This window comes from Carassius gibelio, chromosome A8 (genome assembly GCF_023724105.1).
Source record: "Carassius gibelio isolate Cgi1373 ecotype wild population from Czech Republic chromosome A8, carGib1.2-hapl.c, whole genome shotgun sequence".
In the NCBI taxonomy this organism is placed as follows: Eukaryota; Metazoa; Chordata; class Actinopteri; order Cypriniformes; family Cyprinidae; genus Carassius; species Carassius gibelio.
In genome coordinates, this window is record NC_068378.1 from 14,908,214 (window position 1) to 14,934,585 (window position 26,372).

Genomic DNA, 26,372 nt, shown 5'->3' on the forward strand with positions numbered 1-26,372 from the left:
TCCAGTGAAGCTTGTGCTCTGGACCCTCACAGGACCTTGTACAATCCACCCTTGCCTGTTCTTTAGAGTAAATGCTCTGTCATTTTCAACAGTAAGCAGCAGACTGGGGTAAATAAGTTCCTCAGCAGCTCTCAGCAGCTTTGCCCACTTCGACAAACCCAGTGATTTACAGTGATATACTGTGCTAATGATGTGCTTGAGGACAATGAATAAAACACTGATGCAATAAAACTTCACACATTCATTTACCGTCTATAATGTGAAGTTAATAAGCAACTCTCTGTGAAGACATAAATCCAAATCTCTGTTATTTGTTTTTATTTATTTATTTTACTTGAATCATAATTAGAGGAAGATTGTATCTAATATAGTACAGATGAAAATATATATGCCCTGAACAGTTGGAGAACAATGCTGGGAGGCAATGCACGAACATTTACATTTCAATGAGTGTTGAGATCTCATTCTTGCATGCAGTGATTACAGACAGTGTAAGATGGTGCAGGTATAAAACATCTGTCAACGTGTATCCCCTGACATAATCTCCCGTGAACATACACGCCATTAAATGATGATCAAGTATCTGATTTTTCATCTTCCATATTACTCATGCATATTCTGTGATGCTTTTTAATCGCTTCTTATCACATATCTAACATAACTACCCTGATATCTCCAGGATAAATGTATTTGTTTTACTTAGTTATAGACCCTCAATACTTTAATTGCTTTTAAATACTTTAGATTTGTCTTTTATGGGATATACCATGGCTTAATTACAAAATCGAGTGAGTAATCTCACTGCCTAGAAAGTGAGCTGCATTCTAAGGCAGCATCATAATTGAAATGGAACCTCAAACATCACTGATATTAAAGAATCTAAATTGATATAAATATAGGTGATGTGGGATTGACATTGTCATACTCTATGGCACAGCAATATACAAGTAGCAGTCAGTAAGATTTTTAAAAATAAATTAAATCTTGTATTTAGCAAGGATACATTATATTAATCAATTTCACAGTAAATACATTTATAATGTCACAAATGTCTTAAAAACACACACACAACACACATACAGACATAGACATATATATATATATATATATATAGAGAGAGAGAGAGAGAGAGAGAGAGAGAGAGAGAGACATAATAGAACAACTCTTTTCAACATTTATGAAAATGAGTGTTTCTTGAGCATCAAATCATCATATTAGATTGATTTAAGAAGGATAACTTGACACTGAAAACTGGAGTAATGGCTGCTGAAAATTCAGCTTTGCCATCTCAGGAAAAAACATTACATAAAAAAATGTATTACTAAAACTATTCTTAACTAATTTAATTTCTAATTAACTTGTGACTTTTGGCAAAATTGCTCTTTAATTCAATATTAGTGTTTACAGTAAAAAAAAAAAAAATATTTCATTTAAATTTTTTAAATAATAATAATTAAAATTTACCAAGAAAAGTCATTAAAATTTATTATTCTGAACATCTGCTGTAAAAAAAGAATTAATTAATAAAAAAATAAAATAAGATAAAAAAAATCTGATTTGATTTAAAAGTTAAATACATTTATAGTTGAGCTCTCTGCACCATTTTTACAATATAATCTAAGCCAACTCAAAGGTAACTAGGCCAAGCATGAAGCCAAAGCAGAAAATGCTGCAGATCTTTTTCTCCAGCCTAAAGTGTTCAGAGGGCCTACAGATAAAGCATACTGCAATGGCCTGGACAGGCCAAGCAGAGTTCTCACAGAGACACACAATTTGGCCACAATTATAGTCCGCTTCAAGCCCTGGACTGCCCCAGTCTCTCTCTCTCTCTCTATCTCTCTCTCTCTCTCTCTCATGTGAATGAGATTCAGCCATGGAGCTTTTCTTTGCTCTAGTCTCAATGCAGTCTGCAGTCCAGAAAAATAATAGAGTGCTAATTAATTTCTAAATCCAGCCTATTCTCAGAGATGAACAAACCTAAAATCTCACTTTTGATGAATGTGCCGATTGCAGTGGTTTTCAATTAGGACCCTCAAAAAAAAAAAAAAAAACATCATCAATGCATTGTCGTCAGTTAATCGGCACATAAGTACTGTATGACAACTTTGTTCCACATTTCTGGTTTGAACTAATGAGTTCTTGGTTTCCTGAGCTATAAATAACAGTAATTAATTGAATATTTAATAAGAAACAACAATACATTTTACGTGTTTTCATATTTTATTCCAACATTTCAATGTTACTGTGCAAATAAGCAGAAATAATCTACTTTAGACAAGTTTGTGAGGAAACAGACTGGTTTCTGAGAACATAAAAATATTTGTTTAAAATGGCATGATGTATACAGTATATTCACTATTTTAACATAGGGGAAAGCGTAACTTTTACCAATTACAAAATAACTATGGAGAGAATAAACATCTATTATGTACACTGCTATAAATAAGTTTGGGATCAGTAAGACCTTTATTTTATTTGAAAATAAGTCTCTTACATTCATCAAGGCTGCATTTATTTATCAAAAAATGCAGAAAAAAAACTAACATGGTCAAAATAACAGTTTTCTATTTTAACGTTTTTTTTTTTTTTTTTTTACTGGATTTTAGATCATATACATATCGCCTTGGTTAGTGTAAAAGACTCAAAAACCTTGTGGTTCAACCCAAACTTTTGATATTTTACTATAACATTTGAGGCGCACAGACAGATGAGTCACATGATTAAACAAAACATGTTAAAAGACACTGAGTTCTCCCCTGAGTTTTTTTTTTTTTTTTTTCTTTTAAAGCACATCTGGGCACATGGACAAACTTCACATTACCCAAATAAACCAACATCACAAGACACTTGAACTGCAATCAGTGTCACTTTTCACATGTATAGGCCTATGGGCTTCAAGTAAATAAATACACACATGCACAAAGAGTAAAACGGCATGTCCATATCAGCAGTGCTTCATACATGACTGCTCGCTCTCGCAAGATACTGGCAAGCATTAAGAGCAGTATGGAGCGAGCAGCAGGTCGTGTACTATAAATGGCAAGACTACATTATAGTTGAAGGCAGCAACCAAGCACCCGCCATAATCCTTTAAACCTGACATGTAAAAATACAGTTCCTTCCCAAGCTAATCAAAATTAATATGGGACACAGAAATGTTGCAATAGTAACAAGCAGCACCTCTCTGAATACAACCTAAACTGCAAAGGGATCGTGAAAAAGCTCAGCCACCAAGCTGGAGCAGAGCTGAGGGAAGCAGTTTGGAGATATCACAGCATGGTTAGGCTACAGATGGCTGCGTGAGGTTTTAATAGGATCCATATGGAGACAGGTATCCAGCACAGCCGTTTGTTTAAAACTCGGAGATGCACACTACAACTCTGGTGAGAATGCACTTGGGGTTTCGATGGACTAGTAAGGGAAAGAGAGTGATGGAAAGGGTGGAAATGTTCGTTTTTATTTGTTTTATTTAATTTTTTTCTTTAAGGCTGCTTTAAAATGGTCCAGAAAATTTGAAAGATGCAAGGGGATTAAAAGCAAAAACATGGTTGCGTGATTTTGACCATGACCTCACTGATAAATAAATGAGTTACACGAGGGACCTACAAGGTGGTCTTGGCAATTTAAAAGTAATGATAAAACACTGCAAAAAATGCTGAACTCATAAATAAGCAGCATTATAAAGTTTTGTGCAAGGACTGCAGAAGGAAAGAGACTAATAACTCAGTGTACCTGATTTGTTCCACACGCATGTGATTGCACAAGCAATTTCAGGGATCATCAGTGAGGAATTACTCCACTTCATATGTCTTGTTAAAGGGATAGTAAAGCCAAATAATACAATTCTATAAGTATCCCTCACCCTCATGTTGCTCAAAATTATTTTTTCCAGGCAAATATTGGCAGAATTTTTATTTTTGGGAGATCAATTCTATTAAACTCACTTTCCAGCCAAAAGAGATGTAATCTTACATTAGAGACTTAAAAGGGTCATATGACATTTTTTAAGGATCATTATTTTGTGTATTTGGAGTAGGGCTGCGCAATATATTGAATATTAGCTAATAATAATAGCAATAATTTTGACGACGATGTAAAATTAGAAAATATTGTGAATACTGAATATTTCAAATTTAAGCATACTGTACCAAAAGAACGCGCCGAACGTCCAAAAACTGAATATGTTAGTGCAGTTGTGAGATAACAAAAGTTCAAATCCCCGAATCAGAGCTTCGCCGTTACATAGATCATTTTTTTTCCTGGTGTTTTGCTTATTTTAAGCGATCTGGCAAGCATGCGCACGCAAACGATCGCTCCTCATTGTGGAAACGATGCCGCAGATGATCTGAAAAGCAAGCAAGCAGGAGTTTAGCGATCTATATATATATATAAAATACTTATAAAATATACGTATATAAAATACTTATATAAAATACTTATGTATGTACTATATATATATATATATATATATATATATATATATAAAATACTTATGTGCTTCAGAAAATAGCTTCCCATCTGAGAGGGTTTTTGGAGCCAGTGGGAACATAGTTTTATGCCACAGAGACAGTAGAAAAACTTGTGTTCTTAGCTAAAAACTTGTAAAAAAAATAATACTTTTTTTTCCAGTTTAATAATTTCCCCCTGTTGCACAGTGAAAATTGTGAATTACATGCACTAAAAAGAATGCACTTTTTGTACTAGTTCTGTACTTCAGTTACATATGCGTGTTAATTTAATAAAAAACAGTAAGTGATCACTTGGTCTAGAGTTTTTTTTTATTATTTAAATGCAAATGCAAACATATCGAGATATATATTGAATATCGTAAAAAGTTTGACAATATTGAGCTATAATTTTTTTATATCGCCCAGCCCTAATTTGGAGTAACCAAATATGTTGACATGGTTTAATGTTCAAAAAACACATTATTTTTCAAATACTGTACATTATTGTAGGTCTTCTATGCCTGGCTTCTCTCAAACGTGTAGTTTTCTACAAAGTCCCTCCTTCTGACAAGCTCAGTCTCCTCTGATTGGCCAAATGACTGGCCGAACACCGCAAGCACTCGTCAGAAATCTAATGCCACTTTCCATAAATAAAGCTTCATCTTTCAAAATAATTGTAAAGACAGGTAATAATGTCCTTGGTTTTACCATCAGGTCAAGCATGAAAGGGGAACAAAGTGGTGTGACAGAAACCGTGATGACGCTCATATGTGTTTGCATTACATAAACCAAGGATGGTTAAGACATCTGACTCCACTGCGTGACAATGTCTCTTTCTTGCACACACACACATACACGTCCTAAAAAACTGTATTTAAACAGTCAATAGCATTTACTTAAACTAATAACTAAACATACTTACAGTAGCTGAATTTGAAGCGCCAGATTGTCGTAGCAAAGTCAAAATGACCTCCTCTCCTAGGTTCACGAAACGCTCATCCATAAAATGCCTTGCAGTTCTGTTTTAAGTAATCTCAAAGATTACTTAATGCATCTATGTTCGGTAGGCCAAATAAAGTGATTTTGCTTTCGTCTAGATCCACACAGCATCTCTCTGACATGGCTGCTTCAACATTGACTGTGGTTACTAAAACCACGCCTACTGTATTTGCAAGACCATTTGAGCGACATTATGCAAATATTTCCACAGTGATGTAGACATGTAGGGGAGTGTTTGAATGAGTCGTTTTAGGGGGGCGTAGCAGAGTCTTAACTTTGATAAAGAATATCTCTTTGGATTTGAGACTTTAGTCTTTGCAACTTTACAGAACTTCTTTATGCACTGAGAGCTTTTAAAACATTTCAAAGAGATAGGATAAATTTTAATCGCATCATATGACCCCTTTAATCTTAAACAACCAACATGAAATCAATTACATCTATAGTTTTCCTTAGAATTATTTATTTCCTTTGCTTGAAAAAGAAACTACTGAGAAACACTCAAAATAAAAAATAAAATAAAAAGACCCAGTTTTACTACAGCAGCCTTGACGCTTCAATTGAGGGTTATTAAAAGTTATATCCCTGGTAAAAGACTATCTATAATGGTGCGGAGAGTATAGAAACCCATCTGTCACTTCCCTAGTTTAAATTTAATGATAATATCCACTTTAATTCCTCCAACAGCAGCTGCCCAATAAACACAGAAGTGCTCATGGGAAAGATTAATTATTTTTATTGTTATAAATGTTTTTTTTTCTACTTCCAATAAAAAATTTTGGACTCACCTTGCTGTTCTTTATTATTACCATTTCAGATATTTTAAAATAATACTACTAATAATAAAAATTAAACACATACAGTGCATGTACATTACACTGACAATATAAAATGTAAATAGAAATACATAAACAACATGGGCCTTTATAAGAAGTCAAATATAAAATTCCAGTGTTTATACTCTTATCATTACTGGTGACATCATAATATTACTATTCAGCATGCATCTGACACTAATATTTCAGAATATATGATCACACAGAAAAAGATGCTGTTATCTTAGCTGACTGACACATGATATTTGATATAATGGTATCTGGTAGCATTAGGTTCAACAAACGGGCATTCATATTCACTTCTGTCCAAACTCTTTTAAATATTCATTATGCAAGACTGCGAGTCACTTTTCTCCCTTTAAGTTAGCTACTACACCAGTGCCACAACCATATTTGTCATGCTTTCACTTGGGTTGACAAACTCTGTCAGTCATCTCTACTGAGGCAAATCTCAGAAATGTCATACAACATAACTGCAAAATCACAGCTTATCTTTTTGTTTCTCTTAGTACAGTGAACAAACCTTTCTACCCAATATTCAACACCAAATGCCAAGTTTTGGATATCATAAATGTAATTCCATTACATGTGCCCTTGAGCTTTGACAGCAGGAGTATCATAAAAGTCCAAAGATCATAAAGTATTTTAAGCAGCACTAATTTCACCAGTTTGGTATTTTACCTGTGGAGACGGGAACATACAGTGGATCAATACAGCCAAAATTTTGGCATCTATCCTTAAACGACTTCCTGAATTTATGGAACAGGTCCCACACACCTTCAAGCTAACTTTACAATACATCTTTCCATCCAGTGACACCAAAACAACACTGACAGCAGATTTATGCACTTTACTGGTACCACAGAGCACATTACAGAATTAGCTCAATTGTATTACAGGGGCCAAATGTTCATATTTTCTCCGACTACCATTAACAGCGAAAACCACAAATTAGAGAAATGCAAAAGCAAACCCTGACAGGTCTGATTTTTCCTGCACCTGCTGTGCACCCACTACATGATGTAGCTAAAACCGGCAGAAATAAATATAGGTGTGATTTGCGGCTTATTGACATTTTTCCTGCAACAGCGTTGGAGGTTTGCTCTATAAATACGAACATGCAAGTCTTCCTCGATTCCACCCAAATCCCACACAAATCTGGGGTTTAAATGACTGTCCGATGTCTCCTTCAGCGGATATTCGCATCCGCCATTTTTCTATCTGTCATGTTTTACTGCAATGCTCAATGTCACGCTTACACCGCAGGTTTGTGATTTGCATTTTCTGTGACAATCTCAACAAAAGCATCAGCGTTGTGACAGCAAAAGCAGTTCCCATGAAAACGCCACCTGACTTAAAAACAAACAAACAAAATAAAACAGATGATTTTAAAGTGTGTAAAGTTTTCAAATAAAGCAAGCAATCAACATGTCCCCGACAGAGACGATTAGGACAGAACTGATAAGATTAGCACACACCAATCACCATAATTTCATATACAGTTGCATGGCAATTAAGACATTTGTGTGTGATTATTTGTTGATGGAATTTAAAAGCTCTGCGGTTTCCCTCAATTAGCCAAGGTGAGGACTGGTGGATGAAGCTGCCTGCTTTTGATTAGAGACAGAGCCGCTCTACACAGAAATACACCCTACCTGCATTGTGCTGCCGGCGCAGGCTGCTTCTGTTTACTGCACCCATGGGAAGAGAAAGGGGAGAGGGGAGAACAAAACAACATGGAGACAGATGAACATGATGTGTACAAATGACAGAAAGGAAATTCAGTCAAGTGAAGAGAAAATCAAAAGCTTTACATGCTAACACAACACAATGGCTTGTGGCAGTTTGCAGATATACGATGCATTAGCGCTTATGTAGGTATAAACAGAAGATGAAAACATTATTTGGATAAGAATTAGACCGAGGTGGTGGGCAGCGGGAGGGGGATGAGAGCAAAAAGGCTGGAATGGATATAATTCGGTCGCGCTGTTTCTCAATGCATTTCATTTAAACACTGAACAAAATGTCAGGTACAAGAGGTCAACAAAAACCGGCTTGAGCAATTTTCAACAACCATACAGTAATTTTTGATAAGATATCGGCAACACTAAAAGGTATTGCGTTTTGGAATTGCATTATGATAATATGAAATGGCAAATATTTTAAAAGGGGGCTCCAACAGAACTAGTCTGCACTAAACAAAGGCGAATGCAATTTACTAATTTTCATAGACCTAATTACATGCTACAGGGAGCAAATTATATTAAAATATACATGAGAGAGAGAGAGAAAGAGAGAGCGAAGAGGCAGAGAGAAATAAAATTGATAATTCCTACATTTGTTCATCCTGTTATCTAGATTGTTTTACAGGTTAATAAAACCATAATGAGCACAGCAGGAACGTGTGTGAAAACGTGTTTCCGGGAGAACAGGAGTCTGACAGTAAGATGGAGAGGTTGGGAAGTGAGGCAGGAGATGCTAGAGAGGCCGTGGGTGGGTGATTATGTCACACTGTGGTGTGGATGGAGAGAGAGAAACTTAAGGGAAAAATATCGCTGCCAAGAATAACAAGGGAACTTGAAACAACTGCAAAAATGGTAATCTGCCCCGAGCTTTAATAAAAGAACGCAGAGGTGAGGCTGGTCCATAAATTATTTCCCATCCTATTGCATGAAATCCAGATGAAGACGGTGTGAAACCTGCTACTCGAGTAAATTAATATATTCATTGATTTCTGGAGTCTGTAGGCAACGGTCAGGCCCGTATTGCAGCACCGCAGGGCATGACAATGTCCTTCCTTAACCAATAATATATGCTGAACTCAACATGTGCGCAGAAGAACTAATTGAGGGTGTAACTGATTCAGGGCTGCAACAATTAAACCTATAAAGTCGGTTATAAACAATGACAATAACTGCAGGTGAAGTTCACTGTCAATTGTTGGAGTATTTGCGCTGTGTGGTCAACCTCCATTAGGGACACAATAGTGCCATTTCTATTAGACATATTGTTAGATTCTTATAATACCATCACTTACATAGCACATCCTAGCAGAAAGTGAGCGATGCAAGAAATCCAAAAATGAACTTTGTCATCATTTACTCTGCCCTTATGTAGCTTCAAACCTTCATGACTTTCTTTGTTCTTTGGAACTTAAAATCAGATAAATTAATGAATATCCCATTTTGCAAATTTATTGGCAGTACACTGCGACTCCGTTTAATGTTTAAAAGACCCGAATGTTTCAGCAAAAAGTACATGCCGTTTGATGAAATTTTTCAGAGTGCTCCAGTCAGTTTTCAATTCAGTATAATTCACAACAATAATAGCCTCAAAGGGCAATTTTGGTGAAAAAACAATCCAATATTGAAGCACTTTAATGTTAAAATAATATTCCAATGGATATTAAATAAATGTTCTTTTTGTAAAGAAAAGAAGTTTGGAATGACATGAGGGTGAATTAATGATGAAGAAAAAATCATTTTAAAATGAACTAGCCTTTTAAATGTTCTTGTTGTCCTTAAATTATAAGTACTTTGAGTGCAAATATAAAAACAATATTAATTCCCAGACATCAAATGTAGGTTTTAAAGTTATCATAAATGAAACTTTAAATCAAATCAAGGTGCACAATTAAACCCCCCAGGGGTTGAGGTTTGTTAACATCAGTCCCCTGAGTTTTGCTGCTTTTAAACTGAATCGTGATCAAAACAGTTGTTAGCTGCAGCCCTAAATAGATCCTCAACTCAGCACACAATAGAGAGACTGCAAATCAGCCGTGTCATATTCATATGGCAAAGGGTTGGACATAGAACCAGGGACTCATAAATATTCTGATGGGGATTCATGCAAAATCAAATCTGTTTCCTGGGCAGCCAGAGCTGAGGAATGTGACTTTTCTCTCTCTGACAGCTGAATAAATGGCATGGTAGGAGATGGTAATGTCCCCACTACCACTGAATGTCACGTTTATATAATTATTTATTAATTTCTTTATTGTGGTGCAGCGTTCCAGCCTCGCTCGGCCATCTGTCCACAGTGAGGTGTTGAATGTGCATTCTATTATAGCGGCCCTGAAGGGGGCCGAAGAGGCTGGACCCGAGTTCACCTTCTGCTAATAGCAGAGAACACCCTGCGGGCAGTCTCCAGTCGGCCCTGTTCACAGGGACTCAGACCTTCTGTCAGGGTTTAGCATTACAGTTTTTACCTTGACAAAGTTATCATGGACATGTTTATACAGGCCACTGGAGCCTACACAAAAAACAAACAACCTAGAGGGTCTGTGCTTTACAAAAAGCGGAAAGGACAGGAAAGGTGGCCTCTTTGCAACAGGAAGCTAATGAGAACAAATTGGAGAATATGAATGACACATGTAAAGCACATTATATAATTCAGACTTGCCTTGATGCCCTGTTACCTCCAGATACCACTTAGATTTTTAGCGTTTTTGACACATCCACAACATTTGTGAGCTCCAACTACTTCCCCGCTGGTGAATCACCTACCCGCACTTCACCTGAAGCCCAGATGGAGAGCCATTATAATGTTTGGCATGTGTTGCTATCTCTCTATTAACCTCAGAAGAACTCTTAATCTATATATCCCTTTTGTGTTGCAACTAATCTATTCTCTTTTTGGCTGTCTTTCAAGTGGTGGTCTCTTGCTCCCACACTATCCCTTCCTCCATCTATTTCTTTTTCACACAATCCCTCTGTGTCTATGGATTCCTTTGAGCTGAGAATCAAGAAGTGGTTCCTACTCAGTGCATCTTTAGTTAAAAAAAAAAAAAAAATACAAATGAAACTTTTTGCCATGAATAAATTACTTTTAAACCGACATTACGGTTACTGAATTAACATCTGACTCACCCACTGAAACACAATTGATTAATGTTGGTCATATTAAACTCTACTCAATTTAAGACTTATTGGTTATCATTTAATCACCTTCATGATGTTCCAAACCTATATGGCCCTCCCAAAATGAGATATTAGGAAGAACGATAGCCTCAGTCAACATTCACAGTATATTTTTTAAATCCAACTTCTTTTATTGTGTAGTGGTTTGAACTGACATGTAGTATGTAAATAAGAGATCTGATTCAATGTTGCTGTATTATACTGACATATATATAAATAAAAAAAATGTAAACGCGAGTAGTAATTCTTGAAAGAGATTCTTGAGGGTAAATAAAATGACATTTCATATTTTGGATGCACTACCCTTTAAATCTATATAATTACTTGTTCATATTATAATGGGTCTTAAATACGCACAGTGCATTTAATAAGCTAATTAGCAACGACATTTTGTTGTAATAAATGGTTAAAGTATTATTGTTTTGGATTAGGAGAGTGTATAATATAGTAAAGTGAAATTGTAAGCACACTCCATGAATGATGTCTTAAAAAAAAAAAAAAAAAAAAACCTTATTGATTCTGGAACTTTATTTAGACAGTATTGATAAGCAAAATAATATAATTTAACAAATAACAATGGAAATTTGATTCAGAACTTTAAATCAAAAATGTCTACAGAAACTCAATAGCCGTCAGCTGAAAAAATAAGTACTCTCCTTTATTTAGTAGCTACTGTATGTAGTATGTGATAAAAGTAGAGGGTGTACTAACATTTTACAGACGATACATGGACAATTTTTGTATATTTAAGCTGTAAAAACCACTGAAAAAGTAAATTCTAAGTAATATATCGTCTCATCTATTAACATTAATGAAATGCCTTTACAATATCTTAATTTTTCCCAGCACTGTATAACAAAATCTAACTTGCATTTTAGAAGTATACAGTTAAAGAACTGTTATGGAATTGGAATCTTAACTAGAACCATTAATTCCCATTCCTAGTCTCCTCCTGCCTGCTGAATTCCCATTTCTCTACTATCCTCCCTGCAGGTGATTTGAGTCTGGATACAGCCGTGAAGCTGCAGCAACAGGATGTGACTAGCAACAAGGCCTCTCTGAGCCTATGCATTCTTCTAAAGAATGAGATCTCATTAGTCTGTACGAAAATCTGTAGAGAATAAGAGGTGGGACCTCGGCCCACCTGACTACACCCTGGCCTCTGTCCAGCTCACTTATCTAAATCTCAAACTGCGCGTAATGCCACAGAGTGGCACTTAATTATGAGACAAATCGTGCTTCAAAGGCTCGCCTGACATCACAGACACACAAACTCCCAGGGGTGCTTATCACTGAAAGGAAACTACTAGGCATTGGTCTAGATACGACACACTTCAGATGCTGGTCTGGCTTATGGATAACGAAGCAAAAGCAAGATGAACTCGTAAATAAAAGAAACGAACAAACAAGGGAGGGGTTCTGGCAACAACATAAAAGACCAAACTGTTAAGGGACAGTGTTCTGCTAATTAAACACTAATGCCAGAACAAAAGCATGAACGACTCATTCCATGGCCTGCAGATCTCACACAGACCGCATTCGCTGGAACAGCGTCAGCCGTATCCCAGGAGTTCCTATTCCTGCTAACAAATAGGTCAATATTGCCTGGTAATGCAGAACAGATACTCTCTTCTCGTGCCATTTTTTTGGCTCTGTACGACAGACACTATTGTACACATCAATATAAACAGACAAAGAGGATCAAAGCGTCAGAGGCTCACTGCTTCTCTGCAGAAAGCTTCTCCACCTGAGTAAACACAGAGCTTTCATCTTCCCATTCCGGTCGCCCTGGGCACACCGAATGTTGGGTACCGTTCATTCCAGCATCTATGTGCATTAAAATGCTGCACACACCGTGCACGTACGCTCTGTGTGCTTCCTCAGCTGTTACTTTTAAGCTTTGTGATTAAATATGTTATGGATATCTAACAGGCAGACACAATAAGTTGGATTTGAAGTGCTGGCGCTGGCTGAGGCCGGAGATGAGTAATGCATGATGGACAGTTAGAGAGCTCTAACTAAAAAACACAAAGAGGTAATATGCAAAACAAGTGTCGGTTGTACAGATGGTGTTTCAAAGGAATTCTCAAGTGGCATTTGTGAGCGTGGCCATCTAAAAGGGACTGCTGGTGTACTTCCAAGAGCAGAGAATCCAGCCGAGCGCAGTGATAACCTGGGTTGGATTTGCTCAGGAACGAAGATAAACGGACAAGAAGGGGATAAAACAAAGGGAGAAAGTGGCTAGATACAGATTTATGGAAGGAAGGACCAGTAGCTCAAACCCTGGGTGGCAGAACAGCATGCCATGCTTCGGTGGAAACACCAAAAACAACCACAACACACAAGTGAGAAAACTCACATGGTCTCCTGCAAGAGGCGCTGACTCGAGAGTGGCCCTGAAAGCAAAGCATATATCTTTGAAATCATGCACATGGACAACAAGGAATTCTACCTGGGATCATTAATTCAGCTCACCTTCTTACCGTGTCTCATTAATGCACTGGCAGTTTATCTGTTTATCTAACTCCTCACCAGGTCACTAAATACACTGAAGATGCTTTACAACACTGACAAAGTCAGAGACAGATAAGGCAGTAAAAGCTGACGGGTCAAGGTAGAACAATCATGAGGGATGACTTGCACTATTTGGAAGTCTAATCATCCAGGCCGTTTCTACCCAGAGAGATGAGGGCAGGCCCAGACTGCAGGGTTCTTACAGCTCGTGTTACATCACATCGTATGGGGCCTCAGCCATCACCGTCTCATTCCCGACCGGTGGCACTACTTCAGGCAGAGTTATGGATAAGAGCTGCAGGGTGGAAGTGGAAGATATTTCATGCAACTAAGCACAGATTGAAATGGGCTTCACAAAACGGACTGAGAGAGGGGAAAATTACCCAAAAACGACCATAAGAACCAAGGTGAGCGCTGCATCAAAAGGTGAAATGAAAGACAGAATGCTTAAACAGGATTAAAAAGGTTCAAGCTTCAACAGAGTTTCATCATTCAAAATCTTAAAAAATAGAAAGAATGTAGATTAGGGGCAGTATAAGAGACAAAAAATTTACTGATATAGTCATGAGGGCTGTGTATCAATAATCAATTTGATTCTAATTCTAATTATTTTAGTATCATTGACATACTATAATGTTTGTTAACAATTAACTGACCCAATTCACAAGCTGTTGTTTTGATCCAAATTGATTTTATCCATTTGGGTTTATTTCCTTAAATAGTATATTACGGGGAAGTCGTGGCCTAGTGGTTAGTGAGTTTGACTCCTAACCATAGGATTGTGGGTTCAAGTCTCGGTGCCGCCAATACCACGACTTTGGTGCCATTGAGCAAGGCACCGAACCCCAAACTGCTCTCCGAGCGCCGCAGCCCACCGCTCCGGGTTTGTGTTCACTGCTGTGTGTGCACTTTGGATGGGTTAAATGCAGAGCACTTATTCGGAGTATGGGTCACCATACTTAGATTAAATGCAGAGCACTTATTCGGAGTATGGGTCACCATACTTAGATTAAATGCAGAGCACTTATTCGGAGTATGGGTCACCATACTTGGCTGAATGTCACGTCACTTAAATTTAAAAATGTAAAATATAAAATACTATACTTATCCAAAGCGACTTCCAAATGAGACTAGCTGCTTATTGGCATGCATATTACTAGTGTATTGGCAATTTATTAGTACTTATAAAGCACATATTTTGCATCCCTAATCCTACTCAATACCTAAATTTAACAACTACCATACTAAGGAGTAATTAGGATTTTACTGAGGCAAAAGTCTTAATTAGTAATTAATTAATAGCAAGAATTGGACCTTAACATATAGTGACCTTATTATTATTCACAAATTTTGAAAATAATAATACTATACAATTTTATTTCCCAATATTTTTTTACTAATTGACTTCAGGTCTGTGCCAAACCCGTGCTGTTCAGTTGTTCCTTATTTATTATAATAATTCAGTGTTTGATAAAAAATTGTATAATTGAGCACTTTTGAATGATTCATTAAACAGAAAAAGAGTCAGGGCTGCTTCAATTGTCGGACAATTTCATTGTAAATTAATTTACACAGCAGTCAGGCGACATGATTAATTGCATTAATTGCAACTGTCTTAGTGCCTTGTTTTTTTTTTTTTTTTTTATATATAATCAATCGTAGTAAATTATTATAGTAAATTAGTATGTTAAATTGAAAGCCCCAAATTAAGCCAAAAAATAAAATACAAATCAACCACAAATGGCAAACAAAATCTCTTCAAACTTCTTGTTCATGTTCAAAACAAGGGAAGCGATTAGTGCTCAGTGGGCATGTCATTCTGAGAGGCTCAGTGCTCACATTCTGACCCATGCAGAGAGAAAAACAAGCAGGTTTGAGCAATGAAGTTGGGAATTTAGCATAACAGGTCCCCCACATGGAGTGATCAGATGTGCCGCAGCATGACTCGATGAGACAGGGCGACCCCCTCACACACAAATTAATCGAAATAAATAAGCACACCAAAATTATATAAGAGATGCTTGAAACGATTTTGGTGCTCATGATACAGGCTTGCAACACAAAAAGCCTCTCAGCAAGGTTGGCTGGAGAGCTGAAAAAAAAAACAGATCAGTAGGAGATGTCCAGTATGTTCCATTAACAGGTGTCCTCCAGCTACATGGAGCTGACCACTGATCAATCTCCCACACTGGTATAGATCCAACTGTTTGGGCAAGCATCAAAAACAACTTATTCTGGCTGGAAGGGGTTTCCATTTGGCTAAATATTCAAGCATTTTAATAAGAACTGTCACTTATATGAAAAAAAAAAGATTTATGGGCTGGAAGGGAAATAACACAAAACAGAAGCTAATCCATAAAACTTCATATCTACGGAAGGGAAGAATGCCGGAGTAAATGAGCTCTTAAGTGCTTTTTCATTTAAATGGCTGAATGGCAGTGTGGAGGGCACAGCTTAATATTAACAGGCTTAGACTGGCATAATAAAGCAAAATAAACAGACATAAAGGCACAGTCAGGCTTCATACAGAAGGGAAAGAACAGGCCTTTCATCAGGTTTAGATGTGACAATGACACCAGCTTACAAACAACAAAAATTACAAAGTGTTGCATTCAAACCTACATTGGAAAAGAATTGTGCAATCTTAATGAGAATAAAAATGATGGATATTATTTTATAAGCTGTACCTAATTTAGAAGTATAGCTGACCTAAAAAAATTTTAATTGTTGATTTAGAAAATCTGAAATATATACAGTACAGACCAAAAGTTTGGACACACCTTCTCATTCAAAGAGTTTTCTTTATTTTCGTGACTATGAAAAATGTCACACTGAAGGCATCAAGGGCTATTTGACCAAGAAGGAGAGTGATGGGGTGCTGCGCCAGATGACCTGGCCTCCACAGTCACCGGACCTGAACCCAATCAAGATGGTTTAGGGGTGAGCTGGACCGCAGACAGAAGGCAAAAGGGCCAAGAAGTGCTAAGCATCTCTCGGGGAACTCCTTCAAGACTGTTGGAAGACCATTTCAGGTGACTACCTCTTGAAGCTCATCAAGAGAATGCCAAGAGTGCGCAAAACAGTAATCAAAGCAAAAGGTGGCTACTTTGAAGAACCTAGAATATGACATATTTTCAGTTGTTTCACACTTTTTGTTATTTTGTTATGTATATAATTCTATATAAAATTCCACATGTGTTAATTCATAGTTTTGATGCCTTCAGTGTGAATCTACAATGTTCATAGTCATGAAAATAAAGAAAACTCTTTGAATGAGAAGGTGTGTCCAAACTTTTGGTCTGTACTGTATATGGTTCCATGGTTCATGGAAGATGTGTTTCACCTGAGCATTATATATCACTCTGCCATACAACACCTCATTTCTCATTCTCTTTGGAAAGGTGAGCAGGTTGGCCCCTGTCCATCTAGCCATGTCTCTTCATCCTGACAGGAGCCCCTCAGCAAAAACCCACTCCTTCCTGCAGCGCATCAGGACGTCAGAGGCGGAGAAGACTTTGAGAAGTCTGTGGCCAGGAGAACCTTGTAGGATCGTTGTCCGGAGCGTCCGAAAGAGGCCAGTCTGGCCCCCCTGGTGCACTGTGACTCAACAGAGGGCACCAAAGGATCTCTTCCTCTCCCTTTCAGCTAATTAGCTCAGCTGAAGAGAGAAGCAGGGTGCTCCAGAAAAAAAAGAACGAGAAAGAACGAGGGTAAAAAAAGGAAACAGATGACCTCCTCCAGTTGAAGCAGCCTTCGAAATAGCTGACCCACTTGTAGACACACTTTTGGATATTTGCTTGTCCTCAATGCAGTAACCCATATAGCGGTGCAGTCTACATAGGACAGGATGGAAATGCAGAACTCATCTCTGGCTGATGGGGGGGGGTGGTGTGCATTGCGTTCTAGAAGCCTGAGGGTCTCGTGCTTGTGCATGTGCAGTTCCTCACCAAGCTCATCCATTGCCAGCACATCTGAGGTAGACAGGAAGAAGTTTCTCCCACATCCTCCCGCGCAATCATTTCCACGCTGGCTGTTTTTGGCACCGCAGCAAAAAAAGACGCCGGCTTATTGCGAAATATGTTGCTTATCTAATGCGACAGCTCCATAATGAGCACTCTTTCTAATATTTCAGCTTTTTTACAGCACTTTTCATCACCACCGAGGTCTGATGGAGTGGCGATGCATTAGCGCCGCGATAGCGGTGGAATGGATTGTCAAGCAATTTGAAAAAGCCATCCGAATTCACGTCACATACGCATATTAGCAATAATACAAAGCATAAAGTCTGTAGAGATGTTAAATGCCAGGGGGAAAATGGACCATGTCTCCACAGGAGTCCAACTGAAAGCCATTTCAATGTAAAGGGACTAAAGGCACTGATGCGAGCACTGCGAGGGTATGGAATATATAACAGAAATCTGTAAAGAAAATTTTGATCATCCTTCTTAACCCTCAGTGAGAGATAACATGCTCATCACAAATGCTGAAAAATCAAACAGATTTATAACTAGAAGGGCCTCTCTAAATATGTGCAAATAGCTTTTAATCAAACATCAATTGGTCTTCATTTAAGTAAGTGTTTCTCAAACAAAAGAGAGAAGATTGTTTAAAGGCTGGGTTTGTCTCAGATGGTTTAATATCTGATGCATTAATCTCTGTTAATGAGTCATTTAAAGTTTGAAGCACTTGAACACAGTTTGCTGACTCACTTCAATATAGCATCATCATTTGTTGTGTGTGAACCATTAAAAAGCTGCCGGTGGGAACAAGAAAGCGCATAGCTTGAAAAATAAAAACAAATAAAAAGGAGGATGGGAATTACTGAACGGGTGGGGGGGAAAGAGGGCGGTCAAACTATCAAAAGGGCAGCAGACAAAAGAGTTAGGCAAAGTTTTGTTGAAATCAGAAACCACAATTTCGCTATATAGATTCCTTCTCAAAATCAAAATCTACTTTCAGTGCCCTTTACCATTAAAAGTCAATGAAATAAAAAAGACAGATGTGGGGACCTGTATTCAATTAGAAAAACCAGACACAGCTCAATGACCTCAGAACATTAGTAGCGTCGTCACAAGCTTTCGTATGGTGCTTTAATGGGTACTCACCTCTGAGAGTAAGAAATCTGTCTGAGTGCTTTTGTCAGCTTTTTGGCAAAGAGATTTCAGAGCAGCACGGGTGGATTCCTGTTAAAAAGATGTATGTATCAGAAAAGTTTGAAATCGCATTAACGATTACGTTTCTTGACATAAAACAGTTCTCTAAAAATATTTGATTCTAACTTGTCAATCTCAGCTTCTTATAATTGTATAGTCGTATATTGACGTTTATAGACACATTGGCTAAACTGTATGGAGTGCCACTTCAAAATAAAAATAATAATAAATATGTATAATAAATAATTATTATATTCTAAAAAGTTGTGTTTATCTGTTTATTTGTTGCATTTATTTTTATTTTTGAATTAATATATTGATAATTGATTTTATTTTTAACTGGCACTCCAAGTCCTCTATAAAACTGTACATCTGGATGAAATACACACACATACACATAGGGTTATGATAATGATCCTCTGATTGTACATTCATATGGGCTATTTGATCAGAAAAATGTTGAGACTTGGCTTGGAATATCAAGCAGCCTTAATACCCCTCTCGAATGCAGCAGAACGGCAGACTAATAAAATAAGAAATATGGTGCAGCAAAATTTAGGGCAGCCATACTTCATTAATGACATTCAATAAAGACAGTAAAAATTGACAAAGACGAGCCTAGCCAGCAGGCTGCCAGTTTCACCAGTGAGTATTATTTTACGAGCTTTTGCCATGATTTATTAAGCCATTGTGGCCGCAGGTTCTTTTTCCACTAAAAATAGAGCGGAGGTCTCTGGGCGAAAGAATCTGCAAAGCAATGATGTCAATGACCAACTATTCTGTTGATTCCAATGTCGTCAGCAGGAAACCGCAGTTTGCATTCGTGTTTACATATGTTCAGTACACATGCTTTACTGGAAATAAAATAACCACTGCAGTTCTTGGGTCAAAACACAGTCACAGGTTCCTACGGAGCAAAGAAACTGCAGTGAGCACTGTGGTATTATCCAACAGACTGCTTTCTCTGAGAAAAAGACTGTGACCTTCAGAGACGTGCTTAACACTACTGGGAGCACATTTTCTGAATTCAGTTCTCGAAGAGAAGACAGATAAGGACAACATCAATTCAAACCTCTACAGACTGAGCTAAAGTTGAACTTGCAATCTTTTCATTGAACACCTAGACAGCGATCAGTAAGTATGGAGAACGTTTAAACTAGTAATGCAGTGCAGCAGCTGAAAGAATAAAGGCGCATTCACTCACACAATTTCATGCTCAGATTAGCAGCACCAAAGCGTCCTGGAGTCATTAGTTTTCAACGAGAGCTGGAGATTTCTAGAGCTTGACTTTTTGTGAAGTATGGACATTTTGGGGTTAATCTTATCCACTCGTTCCTCTTGTCCAATCAGAAGACGATAAATGTTAAAAATTTGCAGCACCAAAGCTTCCGGAGTTCTTTAGTTTTCAAAAAGAATTGGGGATTTGCAGAGCTCGACTTTTTTTGCAATGTGGTGCCTGTAATCAAAACTGCAGGCAGGGTTTAAGAAGGCCTTTGGGACATGGCATATAGCACAAGTTGTACAAAATGCTGTTATGACCCTTTTAAGATGCTTTTGCCACCCTTTTGAAGTTTGAAAGCTTCAGTAAAAATGCATTGTAAATACACAAAAAGACAAACCAGGTCTACACTGAAAATCTCATAAGGATAAGTAAATGACACAATTAAAATTTGGGGGTGAATCTAAGACCATCATTTCTTTTGTGCAACTGGAAGACGTTTAAAGTTTGTTCAAGGTTTGCAGCACCAAAGCTTCCAGAAGTCATTGATTTTCAATGTGAGTTTTCCAATTTCCCAAGTTCGACTTTTTTTAAATGCGTTGACTAAAAATGGGAGTCATCAAAAGTGTGGACAAGGTTTACAGAGGCCTTTGGGACATGGAATATATAGCATATGACTTATGAATTTTATTAGCCTCTCATGAGTCTTATGAAACATTTATGATGCTTTTGCAACCTTTTTAAAAGCATCAGTGATCATTCAGTGTAAATAAATGGAAAAAAGCCATCAGGGAGACATTCAAAATCTCATACAGGAAAAGTAAAATTACTGAATTTGCATTTTTTTTTGGGGGGGGGGGGGTCTTCACCACTCGTTCCTCTCATCCAATCATAAAACACCAAATTCTAGATGAGATATAAAAATCAGTCATGGGTTGTTTGAAACATTGTGCTTTATATGTCCTTATGTCCTTTTGCATTTACAGCCTCTTTACTGCCCTCTATTGTTTTAATTCGTCCTACCCCTCCTTCACGCCTATCACGCCATCCCATTCCTCTTTTCGAGACCACTACTATAAATCTAAGATGGACTGTCATATTTCTCCTTCACTCTTCTCTGTCCTAGCTGCTGGGACTGGGGAACATTATGTGTCTCACAGTGCATGTAAAGCTCACGACGAGCTATTTACTGCACGTTAAGTGAGTCTATCAAATATCATCCCAAGTCAAAGGAAACTGCAGAGCAGCATCTCCATAACTTCCTAATGCGAGCCTTGGGAGAGGGAAAGGACATTAAACCAACAAGATGTTAACTCAATCTGTCAAATAAATGCATGAAATTATGATATTCCAATGACAATAGGGCAAAGAAACCAGTTTATACAAACGTAAGACTTTCTGAAGGTGGTTATGAAACTGGCAGTTATGAAATGTTACATTGAACTCGTTGAGTTTCTCACCAACTCAGCCTGAAGTCGTACAATGAGCTCGTCTCTCTCCTTCAGCTGCTGTTGCAGGAACTGGTTCTCTTCTCTCCCAGGATCCTGCACACAAAGCACACACAAACACGTTTAAACATTTTTTTTTTTTTTAAAGTCAGTCTGCGTTATTCAAGCCATGGCCCCCAGTTTGAATCTGCAGCCTCATGTGTGGGCGTAAAACTGCTGCGGTTGAGAGGTGGAGGTGTGCTTTTGGTGCGGTTTCAGTCTCCTCCATAAACTTCACCTAAACTAGCAGGCACTTTCCCACAACCTTGTGCTGTCAGCATCCATTATGTGAGGCTGGGAGAGGGGAGGGAGGAACTGAAGATTCAAGGGCAGCAGAGGTGGACCGGGAGGCCCAGGAGCAGAATACGGCCTCCACGAACGAACGAAAAGAACCGCCACCCCCAAAAATGACATCTCTCCTCTAAAAGAAGCTTTCAATGGAAATTAGAAAGCGCTGGGATGAGGTAGCTGGACATAATATGCATGAGTTGGGAGACCTTCATGAGAGATCAGGGAAGGGGATCATGGTCTTCAATGCCACATACTTGAGGAAATGGTTGTTCAAAGCTCTTTGGCTTTGGCTTGGATGAGCTCCTTTTATCGACATTACATATACATCTCAAAGGAGCTGTTGTCAATCTTTGATGCTTCTCTGTAAAGGAAACTAATTTCTGCCTGAAGATGATGACATACAAAGCAACTAAACCAGAATCATACAGTACCTACACATTTTTTTTTTTTTTTATGAACGTCTGCAACCCCATCAGCAAGGCTCAAGTATCTCTTCATCGCTACCAAACCGAAACATATTCCTTTGAACTCAAATACTGGATTTAATTAAGCTGTATAATAATGGCCATTAATTATCATTAATATGATTACAATAGCATTTTAAATTGCCATTATCACAATGAGTCACTTTAAAACTAAAAACAATCAATTACTGTTGGTGAAAAACATACTAAGTCTTCTACCATTCAAAGGTTTCAAATCGATATGAAATTTTTACCTCTGTGTCTTATGCTTTTATTTAGTTAGTAATTTAGTTTGTTTTCATTTTGGCCATTTTTTATTTAGTCTTAGTCTTTTAAATTAGTCCTAGTTCTGTGTCAAATGTACTTTAGTTATTATCGTATTTAGTCATTATTGTCCTGTTGTTGCTTAGTCAAGTTTTAGTCAACTAAATGACTTAAAGGGGGGGTGAAATGCTCGTTTTCACTCAATATCCTGTTAATCTTGAGTAACTATAGAGTAGTACTGCATCCTTCATAACTCCAAAAAGTCTTTAGTTTTATTATATTCATAAGAGAAAGATAGTCTGTACCGATTTTTCCCGGAAAAACACGACCAGCTGGAGGCGTGACGTGTGGGCGGAGCTAAAGAATCACGAGCGCCAGTACCCAGTAGGCTTTTGCGTTGAGAGCATGTGGAAACTGTGACATAACCGTTAGGGAAAAACCATCATCCAAAACAAACCATGGCTAACAGTCAGATTCAGCCGTTTGTTTATGATCCAGAATCAGATCCCGAGGCTCAAACTGAACGAGAGCAGTAGCAGCAGCAACGACTCGCTCCGAGCGGGGCTCGAACCCGGGTCTCCGGCATGGGAGGGGACGCACTAACAAGGAGGCAGAGATATTTGAAGCAGTTTTACTCACCGCCTGCGGTTCCAACACACGATCGTGACCCTTTTTCGTTGGGATTGCATCATCCTTAAGAAATAAACGATACGCAAATCCGTCGTCAAACTGGGCCTTGTTTGTAAAACAAGCATCTTCGAAATGCAGGGAACAAACACAAACACTTGCACAACTCCGTTGATGCTCTGTAAAAATAATTTTGTCCAGTTTTTTTTCAACAAATATAAAAGAGAGATTTGTGAATACTTTTATTTTTTTTAAATCCATTTTAGTCTCTGCTTTTACAGTCAATGGCATTGCATGATGATATAGTCACAGTTATTGTTTATTGACCTTATTGTACTCTTGTCATCGTCTCATTTTAGTCATGGAAAAAAAAAGCCTACAATTCTGTCATCATTTACTCACCCTCAAGTTGTTTCAAACTTGTAGGAGTTTCTTTCTTCAGCTTAGCACAAAATATATTTTGAAGAAACTAGACAGTTGACGGTAGCCATTGACTTCCATAGTATTTTTAAACGCAGAACTTTAGCCTTCTACCAGTCAGTTTCTTAAGAGATCCAGGTGAAGTTTCATACCATTCTTCCCACAGAACTTTTTCAAAAATTTACCACTTAATCTTTAAATCTGTTACATTTACATTTATGCATTCAGCAGACGCTTTTATCCAAAGTGACTTACAGTCCACTCAGGTTTTTTTTATCTCTCCAAACTAAAGACTCTGATGTACTTTTCCTCTTGTTGTTTTGAACCATGACCATTCACTTCTATCTTTGTCCTGGTTAGATATAGTCTGCTTCCTTCTGTATAGACAGCAGTACATGAAACATTCTTCATCCAAAATTTCTAGAGATATGATATTTTTTATTTAGGCCTTTTAAAACCCACATTTGACTTGCAAGTATTCAATTTCCACACTTCATTAAGCAGCACAAACATTTGCAACAGTGTCTCAAATACCAAAATGGACTTTGACTGTATTTAGGATGATTAAATGCTTCATTGACTGAACAGAAGCATTAGTTTCTATCAGCAACACAAAAATGTCTTTATGATGTCAAACTTTTCATTGGTACTGTAATACACACTTCCAATCAAAAGTTTAGAGTGAATAAGAATTTCAGCTCTTATGCTCATTGGATATATATATATATATATATATATATATATATATATATATATACATATATACACACACACATACATACATACATACATACATACACACATATATATATATATATATATATATATATATATATATATATATATATATATATATATATATATATATATATATATATATATATATATATATATATATATAAACAGCAAATATAATGCAAATATTAAAATGTAAATACTCGTTTTCATTTGTTTATAATAAAATCCGTTATTACTGTACATTAGCATTAAAAAAAACTTACTGACACCAAACTTTGTAGCATACATAAAATAATGTATTTAAAAATGAAAAAAATAAAATAATATTACATTAGTTTTGTGTAATGTGTGTCTTTGTCATTCTTTTATCTTTGTTATTAAAAAATAAAGATAATAAATAAATATTTTTTTTTTTTTTATCTTCGCACTCTTTGGCCTAAATATCTGCCATTCTTTTTTTTGTTGTTGTTACCTTGAAAGGCTATGTCTTTATAATAGGGAAACTAGTTAGCAAAATAGTAAAACCAACATGACAAATTGTGATAAAATCGTGATGCAGTATTTCTAGAAAAAAAAAAAAAAAAAAGATATTTTTTCCATATCGCCCACCCCTACATACACACACACACGGATACACAACACACAGGACAGAGAGCTGGGTCTCTACCCCATGCTGTAAAGCTGCATTTGAGTGGCTCCTCCATCTGTCTGTCCTAGATGAAATATTTGAGGCAAGAAGAGGACGAAGGACCTAATAAATGAGAATGGCCTACTATCACAGAGCCCTGATCATAAAAGGCAACACTTAACAGTGCAGCAATCGATGCAGTCAAAGAAATAATGCTCTGTCACCAAGAATGCGGTGATCATTCTGTTTATCAGTCTCATTTAATGCTGGGCGATATATATTGAATATTCGCTTTCCTAAAGACAACATCATTCGGTTAGTTTTGCAATCCTTTTAAAGACAGGAATCTCAAAAGAGATTTTTCAATGGTATTAAACTTCAGTCACAGGACAGTGTTCAATTCATTTCTGTGAATCAATTCGATTTGATTCAAATTATTCAAATTAAATGCTTTAGTAAAAACATACAGTAAGCGTAGGTAAACATTGGTAAGGTTTATTGCTAGAGTATATTGTTGTCCATCTGTCAATCGATTTTCAAGGGGATGCTGAAACTTATAAAATTTTTACTGGTTCTGAATCAATTATTAAATATCATTGTTTCTTAATTTAATTTTGAAATAAGCAAGGAAAAATGCCTTAATTCTGGTCAGTTATTATTATTATTATTATTTATTTTTTTACTGTATTTTACATTACTCTGAATATCATTGGCTACAATGTCTGTATGGTAAAAAATTTAATTCCACCAAATGAAAAAAAAGAAAAAAAATGAAGATATTTTTTCATTTTTTTTTTTTTTTTTTATGCACCGATTTGTGATCATTTAGAAAGAAAGAAATATTTGTATTCAGGAAAGATTCATTAAATTGATCGAGAATGGCAAAAAATATTAAGCATAAATAACTCATTTCAACATTTATAATAATAACAGGAAATGTTTTTTGAGAATTGGAATAATTCTAATACATTAGCATATTAGAATGATTTCTGAAGGATCATGTGACACTGAAAACTGGAGTAATGGCTGGTGAAAATTTTGCTTTTTCCATCACAGGAATAAACTACATTTTAAAATATATAAAATTATAAAACAGTTACTCTAAATCAGTGTTCCTGAAATCTTGCCCTGGTGGGCCAATTGCGCTGCAGAGTTTAGCTCCAACCCTAATAAAAATCACTTACCTGTAATTCTCTAATGATCCCGAAGACACTGATTAGCATGCTCAGGTGTGTCTGATTAGGGTTAGTGCTAAATTCAGCAGGAAAGTGGATCTTGTGGGCCAATATTTTACAATATTACTTTTTGTACTGTTTATATACAAATATGAGGAGCCTTGGTGAGCATAAGAGATTTTTAAAAATC

The 26,372-nt window shown here is 36.9% G+C and overlaps 1 protein-coding gene across 3 annotated transcripts in view; it reads right to left on the reverse strand.

Moving 5' to 3' along the window:
- The window catches only part of LOC128018552 (serine-rich coiled-coil domain-containing protein 1), a 72,576-nt gene that overhangs the window by 11,181 nt on the left and 35,023 nt on the right, over positions 1-26,372 (reverse strand). Inside the window, exons 8-10 of one of the 3 annotated variants that reach the window (XM_052604131.1) lie at positions 21,549-21,632; positions 18,822-18,899; positions 7,939-7,974 (exon numbers count right to left, since the gene is read on the reverse strand). In XM_052604131.1, the coding sequence (XP_052460091.1) occupies positions 7,972-7,974; positions 18,822-18,899; positions 21,549-21,632 (165 nt within the window). In that variant the 3' untranslated portion in view covers positions 7,939-7,971. The remainder of the gene's footprint in view (positions 1-7,938; positions 7,975-18,821; positions 18,900-21,548; positions 21,633-26,372) is intronic. The other 2 variants (XM_052604129.1, XM_052604130.1) reach the window with 2 other exon arrangements.